The sequence below is a fragment of the Natator depressus genome, chromosome 4 (genome assembly GCF_965152275.1).
Source record: "Natator depressus isolate rNatDep1 chromosome 4, rNatDep2.hap1, whole genome shotgun sequence".
NCBI classification, from domain to species: domain Eukaryota; kingdom Metazoa; phylum Chordata; order Testudines; family Cheloniidae; genus Natator; species Natator depressus.
In genome coordinates this window covers 115,854,679-115,863,623 of record NC_134237.1, presented here as the reverse complement: position 1 = coordinate 115,863,623, position 8,945 = coordinate 115,854,679, and the positions used below count along the sequence as shown (strand labels likewise).

The 8,945-nt window shown below is 50.7% G+C and overlaps 1 protein-coding gene across 3 annotated transcripts in view; it reads left to right on the top strand.

Moving 5' to 3' along the window:
* The first annotated feature begins 273 nt into the window (after nt 1-273).
* CRMP1 (collapsin response mediator protein 1) overlaps nt 274-8,945 on the top strand; it is a 59,752-nt gene continuing 51,080 nt past the window's right edge. Inside the window, exons 1-2 of one of the 3 annotated variants that reach the window (XM_074951700.1) lie at nt 4,247-4,558; nt 8,750-8,887. In XM_074951700.1, the coding sequence (XP_074807801.1) occupies nt 8,876-8,887 (12 nt within the window). In that variant the 5' untranslated portion in view covers nt 4,247-4,558; nt 8,750-8,875. Of the gene's footprint in view, nt 1,682-4,246; nt 4,559-8,749; nt 8,888-8,945 lie in introns of those variants that run through there. The other 2 variants (XM_074951697.1, XM_074951698.1) reach the window with 2 other exon arrangements.

The window sequence follows — 8,945 nt, the reverse complement described above, 5'->3', positions numbered from 1 at the left end:
GGGCTAGCGGCAGGGCTGGTCATTCCGGTGCTGAAGGGACAGCTCCCAGCCAGGCGCTCTCCCGGCTGTGGCTGCAGACAGCGGGAAGCCCGGGGCAGCGGTCGTGCATTATTCTGCTCCTAACGCTCCAGTCTTTTGTCCGCTCCCCTCCCCGCCCCGCCCACTTCCCCGGGGCAGTTTTGCAGGCGCAGTCTCCTGGCGCAGCGTCCCGGCCGCTCCCTGCAGAGGCCTGCTGGCGGGGAGGATTTGCAGTGCAGCTCGCACCAGCGCCGGGCGCTATTACTTCCGTGTCAGAGGCGGGCAGCGGTAGCGGAGCGGTTAGCTCCCCGGCACGCTTCGGCCTCACCCACCGCCGCCCTCCGGGCTGAGGCTAGACTGGAGATCGAGCGGCGGCCGGGCTCACGGATATCGCGCCCCCACTCCTTCTTTTGCAGCTGCTGCTGCAGGCACCAGAGAGAAGCAGGGAAGCGGCCGTAAGGAGCAGCGGATTTTCCCCTTCCTGCTCAGGAACCAGGAGCTGTGCGTGGGTTCCCCCCCCCCGCTCTGCACCTATTGCCACAGAAGGCCGGTCTTCGCTGCCGCCCCTGACCAACTTCTGCTGTGGGGGGAGGGAGCAGCAGCCAACCCAAAGTTGCTACATAGACCGAGGCTTCCCGGCGAGATCTGGCACCCAGTCCAGATCCTGTGAAAGAAGAAGGAGCCAGCAGGTGCTTTGCGGTGTGGACGTGCCCATTGCGCACCCCCCCCCCCCTCGCTGGGAAGCCCTCGCCTCTCCAAGTGCGCCAGCACCGCGGTGTCTTCCCCCGGAGACGGCGGGTAATGCGAGTGGGTGGGTCGGTGGACGCAACTCCATTCCCAGCGCTTCGCTGCGAGCCAGGCAGCCGCAGGGGATCCGCAATCTTTGCTGCGGGGCAGGAGGAGTAGCCAGGAAGGGCCCGCTTTGCCCAGGGTGGGGGTGTGAGTACACCCTCCCTCCGGATCGCTCTTTCTACTGGCGGGCTAGTGCGGTGCTTTTCCTATTCGCCCAGGGCTTTCCAGTCGCCTAGCGCTGCCATCCTCTCCCTCGTTCCCTTTGTACTTTAGTTCACGTGCTGCCTACTAACTCACCGGCCTGGTTGGAAACCCCCCGTGAGATTTCTCTTCGCGGGTGGGGGGCTTGCGTCTCCCGGATCCCACCAGCCAACCCCAGCTCTGCCACTGCGCTGCTGCATCCCTTCACGCGGGTTTATGGTCGCCAGCCGCCGATCCCGGTAGTGGCAAGTGCAGAGGCGCTGGGGGGAGGGAGAGAGCCGGGCAGAGAGAGAGCATGGCCGAGAGAAAGAGGAACTGGAACAAGGAAGATGACCTGCCAGTGTATCTGGCCAGGCCGGGCACCACGGCTCAGACCCCTCGGCAGAAATACGGGGGCATGTTCGCCTCGGTGGAGGGGGCCTACGAGAACAAAACCATCGACTTCGACGCCTACAGCGTGGGGAAGAAGGGCTCCCGGACCCCGCGCAGCGGTAGCAGACACGACATGATGCTGGATGCCGGGGACAATTACAGTGAGACCGCCAGCGATGTCAGCGAGGTCTCCGGCTCCGTGGTCAGCTCCCCCGGGGACCGGGACGACAAGACCCCGGGCATCGAGATCAGATACCCGGCGGGGAAAGAGCTGCTGCAGGGCCAGGACAATGGGAAGGTAAGGGGCCAGGGGGTGGCAGGGTCTCGGGACCGAGCGCCGGCAGGGGGAGAGAACCCATTCATGGCTACAGCGCTCAGGAGCCCTAGGCATCAGGAGCGTCACAACTGCAGCAGCGAAGGGTGCTGGCTTCCCAAGCGATGCAGCCCAAGCCCTGCCGCAGAGCTTTACTGCGGCTTGCCGGTAGGTCCAGGGCTATTGCAGGGATCACGCGTTTGAGCATAACTGCCATGTATCCCAGCTTAGGCTTGGCACTGCAGGTCCCCTGTGTGCAGAATAAATACACCAGGATGCTGTTACTGCAGCCCGAGTAGGGCTCAGGCATAGCGCATCTTCCGAAGCCTGGGACGTCACTCCTTCCGCTTCTTTTTAAAAATCTAAATAATCAAAACAAAAAAAATCAAAGGTCGTGGCAGTTTGTCCCTGGGAAATATTTCTTACAAAGGGCTCCTGCACATTGTGGTTGGGAAAACACACACACACACACACACTCTCTCTCTCTCTCTCTCTCTCTTTAATGTTCTAAGACCTTTATGGCTCTTTAAGAGGCACCGTATTCAGAACCTACAACCACACTGGCGCAGATCCCACAAGGCTGTATTGAATGGCGCCATCCAGCACAGCAAAGCAGGGTGCTCAGTCCTAAACTGAAATCTCTGAGCTGAGGGGCCTCTCCTAACCTGGGAGCCGTCAGTTTCACTTTTCCTATCGCTGCAAAAGCCCTGATGAGTCAATCGCACCCACCCACCTCTACATACACCAACTCCACCTCTCTCCCCGTCCTGTCTATCTTGTGAGATTTGTTCGGTTAATGCTGATCTCAAGCCACCTGGGTCCTCACGGGGTTTCATTGTATCCTTAGCAGATTGTTTATAGCTGTAAGCAAACAGAATGGGGTCCCAAAGCTCAGGCATTTTCTTTAAAACGACGATAATTGTCTAATCTCTGGACTGCGGAGCTAAGCACTGGATAATGGCCTGATTCCTGACTTGGTTGACCTCTGTTTCCGTGGCTGTAAGCGATTTTCAATCCCCCCCCCCCCCCCCCGGAGCAGGACAAAGACTATACCAAGATAAATTAGGAAATTAGAAATGCAGCTGGGTTCTCTAGCCAGTAGCTTCTTGCAGTCTGGGCAGTTCCACGTCTGTAGCATACAAGCCTGTGGCAGAGGTCATAAATAAGACACCTCTACATCACAACACACAGGGGACTGGCTTTCCTGGGAGTTCATAGCGTTTTTCCCTCTCTAAATAAATAGACCTTTGCAGTTCTTTTCTCACTTTGGTAAGTGGCTCTCTGAACACATTTGCTTCCCATGCACACACACTCCAAACAAGCAAAAATAAATCCCTTCCACTTTTCACTCCATTTGGCTTTTAACACACACAGCCAGAATATTTGTCAATAAGATTTCTTTTTTTTTCTTTTTCTTTTTTTACAACCTAGGAGCGGAAATCTTTTTTGTTTGTCTTGAGCCAGGATCTGGTACACTTTCCTGGTGTGTAGACATAGGACAGACCATAAAGATGGTACTGGTCATTAGATGTAGTTTGTGCCAGATGAAATATGTGACTTGAGAAACTGGAATCACTTAATACTGTATAGGGGTCTGGTTGACTGCAAAGGGCTTCCATCAGGCCCTAGGTGTAGCCAGCTGTGCTGCAGTCTTCCCTTCCCTGTCTATTTCCTATTAATTACCTCAACTTTATGTCAAAATGATAACCCTCCCTGCACAGTGACGGTGCCTCATTGCATGTGCTTTGTACTCTTCCCTCCTGAGTTCTGCCTCCTATTTAAAATTGCACACATCAGGCAACAACATGTGCTCTAAACTTGCCCAGGAATTATGTATTTATGTGATTCCAGATTAGTAATGGGTTGGCTTCTCCTGAATTGGGGGGAAAGGTTTGAAATCATCCCATAATCTATATTTAGACAATGGCGTGGGAAGAGGGGAGGAGAACCTGCAGCCATACCCATTCTGTACACACCCACCTCCACCCCCGGCTGGAACTTTGAAGCACGGAAGCCAGATTTCAGTGGAAGAGTGATAAAGTGTCAGGGATGTGTCCTGATTTTAAAAATGACTCGGTGCAATTTAGCGCTGGCCTGGTTCCAGAACTCATTTTATGGAAGGGCTTCCGGAAGGATTTAAACTTTTGGGTCAGTGTCTGAGCCTTGACTTCCCTTACTCTGGTCCCCTGAGGAGCCTTCAGCAGCCAGCAAGGGAACGATGTAGGTGAAATATGGGGAAAGGAGAGGCTTCAGTCAGCAGTCTGCTGTGTTCTCTGCAATGAGGGAGACCCACGTGAATCCCACCTGTTCTCGCCCATCTGCGCTGCGATGTGCTGCCCGTGGGTCTCCCGCCCGTTATCTGTGCAGACAGGGAGGGGACATTCACGCGGCGGGGCTTTGTCCCAGCCCTGGTAGAAATACAGCCCGAGAAGCGGTCTGTGGGAGAGCAGGCGTTGGGGATGGGCCCGCTGCTAGGTGGGGGGGAACGGCGTTTTCCAGCCCCGGTATTGGAGGCCACAGATGGATTGATGGGTTGGGGAGGGGGAGAAGGGAAAGGAAACGCTTCCTGGGTTGCGCCGAGCGAATCCTGCTCAGCTTTGCAGCCGGGAGGGCGCTGCTGCAGCCGCTGCACGGAGCTCTGGCCAACTCCCTCGGGGTGGCGCGCCCCTGGGTTATTGCAACCGAAACGAGGGGGGCTAGATTTGCCTTTCCCGGGAAGGAAACGCTGCCTCCATTGAATAGCTCTCCCGCCCCCCTTCCCCGTATCTCTGCATTGTGCTCTTCCCGGGGTGCGCGGTGCGCGCAGGGCTCGCAGGAGGCAGCATGTCTTACCAGGGCAAGAAGAGCATCCCCCACATAACGGTAAGCGGAGCCCAGGGCCCGGGAGTGGGGTGAGGGGTTACCCGGGAACCACAGGGCGGAGAGGGGGCATTGCTGCTCCGCCAGGGCGCTGAGCAATCCGGGATCCTGGGGGGTGGGGATAGATGGTCGGTTATGGCGGCTGGTTGATTTCAGGGCGAGGGCATATTACAGCATGGCAACGAAGCAGGGTTCATACTGATCGGAATCCGGATCGAGAGCGGCTCTGCTGGAGGGAGCCCCCCACTGAGCGGCGGGCAGGGGAAAGGGAGTGTTCCGTTCCCCTCCCCTCCCCTCTAATTCTCCCCCCCCCCCAAGCCCGCACCCCGCGCTGTGTGTGTGTGTGTGAGTGATCGCTCGGTTGGAAATAATCGCAGTGGGTTTCTGGGGGGCGGGGGTGGTGTCAGATCTGTCTTGGGGAGATCAGCGGCTTTATTGCCCCTTTTCCTCTCCTGGATCCACGCAGGGTGGGGGGGGGGCGGAGGGGATGGCAGTTAATTAAAAGATGTCTCGGGGGCGGGGGCGGGGGGTTCGTGTGCTTGGCGCTGAAACGACAGCGGTTCTTGCTAAGGTGATAGTCCTGGGGAGAGTCAGCCACTGATGTGAAGCAGAACAAAAGAGGGAGGGGACCCGGGCAGCCAGCACGATGCCTCGGAGAGCCCCAGCGCACGTAGAGAGAGAAATTACATCTTGCATCCAGAGCAAAAAACTGATGTGGGGGAGGGGGATCGGAAGGGCAACAAGCCAAGAGTGAATTAAAAAATGTGGAGACCTAAAGAGCGCCATGATGAGAGAGAGCCAGCACCTCTCGGTGCTATTAATAGATCTCTGAGAACAATATTATCAAAGAGATCAGGAGTCAAAGAGTTAATCGCAATTCCCGGGGACCTTCAGCTGGCTATTTGCATCCATTTGCAGGATGGTTTTCCTGCAAAGGGGATCTGGGTGCTTTGATCTTGCATATTGTTTCCCTCGGAGATACAGCGATGAACAGCGGCTGAGCATAAAGACTAGACAGAGCTTCACATAAACTGTAGGAAGGAGGGTAACCTCCTTGGTGTATTCGACCATTTTGATTCTTTCACAAGACCAACGCCCTCCACCAAAGGCCACAGAGTCTGACTCAAAAACGTCACTTACAGACACAAAAGCCCCCCCCACACACACACACACTTTGTTTTTGGCAGAAATGTATTTATTCGGGCCACATAGGATCCAATGGTGTGAGTTGGTTCCATTCTGCAGCATCCCATGGGAAGAGATAAAAGGCAGAAATCGAGGTGAGCTCCAACGAGGTTCCATTTCTTTGGGCTTTTATTGGGGAGCAAGCAATGCTCAGGTATCTTGGAAACTGGCCAGTTCCTAGTGCAAGATCTTAATTGATGAAGGATGGGTTGACAAGCGGGTGTGAAAACTTGTTAAAGGCTCTCACTGCAGGAACGTTGCTAGACATTATTTCAGCCAGTGTTGCAACACTTGCAAGCACTTCAGAGCTACAAGGGCTTAAATATTTCAAAAGTTATTTTTTAAAATGCCATAAAGGGATGTGTGACTCCTTCAGTGCCCAACTGCTTACTGGTGTGTCAAATTATCGAGAGGCAGTGTGGTCTAGTAGCAAGGGCATTGGACTGGAAGTCCAGAAACCGATGTTCTGTTTCTATCCGTCACAAACCTTCTGTGGAATTTTGGGCAGTTCACTTTGCCTCTGTTTTCCCTCCACCCTTTTTCTGTCTAGATTGTAAACTGTTCAAGGCAGGGACTGTCTCTGCTAAGTGAGTGTGTATATTGCCTAGCACAAAGGGGAGCCAATCTTGGGTGGGGCTTTAAGGTGCTACTTTAATACAAATGATATGCAAATGTGTACCCAGCAACAATAGTGCACTATCCAATTTTGAGTAAAGAAAGAAACTAGAAGAACTAGTTTGGGGGGAGGCATAGCTCAGTGGTTTGAGCATTGGCCTGCTAAACCCAGGGTTGTGAATTCAGTCCTTGAGGTGGTCATTTAGGGCTCTGGGGGATTTGTCCTACTTTGGAGCAGGGGGTTGGACTCGATGACCTCTTGAGGTCTCTTCTAACCCTGATATTCTATGAACTGACTGAGATGTTTGCCTCTAAATCCACAGTGTGTTATAGCTTTCACTATTTCCTGTTGTCTTAGGACAACATAATCAAGAACAAAGAAAGAGAGCGCCAGATATGGAAGGTGCCCAATTCTCTCCACATGCATATCCATTCGTACCAGTGCTGTTTTTGTGACCAAATTAAAGGCAAAAAGAACATAGCCAAAGTTGGCAGACCTAGAACTTGAACTTTGTTTCTGTCCCTTACTCTTCCCCTCGGGTGTCGGGGAGCAAATTATGCAAATAGTCGTGGCTCTGTATGTTGTGAGGTGTGTACATTTCCTGCCCCAGAAGAGTCTACAACCTAACAGGAGGTGTCTGTGTCTATGTCTTTATAACAATAACACAGCTCATAAGATAAACTCTACATTAGTGAATGAGTGAAAGGGAAAAATTGGTAAAGAAACATTTTGCAGCTTCAAGCCTCCAGGGCTCTTAGTGAACATAATGAATGCTCATTGCAAAATTATCAAACAAAAAATGAACCAAAACCACCCTTGATAGCATCTCCAGCTTTTTCCCCCCTGATCTTTTGGACCTGCCACCAGCTCTGTTTTCGTTGTATCAGTTGGAGTTTTGCTATTGGGGAAGTACAGATTGATCCTTAATCTTGCTTCCTGAAGGCTCTGCAGGGATTTTCAGTACTGCTGTCCGATGTACTAATCATGTGTTCCAAACTCTCACAGAAGTCAGAAGGAATTCTGGATGTGCAAACAAAGCAGAGGCAGGCCTCAGTACCCTATATTGTACCAATGTCTGGTGGTGGTGAGGGGTTGCGTTGGCTTTGTTTAGTCAATTGTCAAAGATTCCAAAATGGTTTTGGGAAATGTTTTGTTGTTGTTCCCAGTTCATGATTGAAGGGCATCACTAAAAGCCATATCTGCAATCATTACTCAGACAAAACTTCCACTGACTTCAGAGGGATTCTTCCATGGGTAAGAACTGAAACATCAGACTCTAAGTGTGTATTATACACGTAGAGTCGTGTTGGAACAATTTGCATAGTGGGGGTGCTGAGAGCCATTGAACCAAATTGCAAACGCTGTATATGGTGGAAACCACTTCAAGCCAGAGAGTCACTCCTAGTTCTAGCATCCCTGTACATGTATCCTTGTGGAAGAACCAAGCAACGTTCTCAGTCTGACCAGTCATGGCAGAGACTCAAAAGTCATGATAGGAAATCAGCACTATAATAGTTACCTATAGAATGCTCACCGTGATCTGACAAGGGAAATAATTTTGCTATTCCCTACTTGTCTCACTTTGCCTCTTACTGTGTTGCTCCCAGACTCCTGCTCACTGCTTGCAATGCCAGCTCTGATGCCCTCTTCATCCATTTCTCCCATGAACCTCTCCATGTCTTTCTTTCATGCATCCCCCTTTGTATAGAACAAGTCTAGTCTAATCTTCCAAGCCCACGCCCTCTTCTCATGTTAATCCCTCCTGAAAATTCATCTCTTCTGTGATGCCCACAATAAATGTGTGAAAAATAGTTACTATCTTAAAATCTCTTTTTGTTCCTTCCTTATTTTTATACTAGGGCTGTCAAGCAATTAAAAAAATTAATCATGATTAATTGCATGATTAATCATGCTGTTAAACAATAATTGAATACCATTTATTTAAATATTTTTGGATGTTTTCTACATTTTCAAATATATTTGATTTTAATTACAGCACAGAATACAAAGTGTAAATTTTCTATTTATTTTTGACTACAAATATCATGTAAATATCTTGCGACGCTGGCTACGACAGTGCCATGCGAATGCCTGTTCTCACTTTCAGGTGACATTGTGAACAAAAAGCGGGCAGCATTATCTCCTGCAAAGTAAACAAAGTTGTTTGTCTGAGCGATTGGCTGAACAAGAAGTAGGACTGAGTGGACTTGTAGGCTCAAAAGTTTTACATTGTTTTATTTTTGAATGCAGGTTTTTTTTACATAATTCTATATTCATGATAAAGAGATTGCACTACAGTACTCGTACAGTACTTCAACTTTCATGATAAAGAGATTGCACTACAGTACTTGTAATGGGGAATTGAAAAATACTATCTCTTTTGTTTTTTACAGTGCAAATATTTGAAATAAAAAATAAACATAAGAACATAAGAATGGCCATACTGGGTCAGACCAGAGGTCCATCAAGCCCAGTATCCTGTCTGCCGACAGTGGCTAATAGCAGGTGCCCCAAAGGGAATGAACAGACAGGTAAATATAATATAAAGTGAGCAGTGTACACTTTGTATTCTGTGTTGTAATTGAAGTC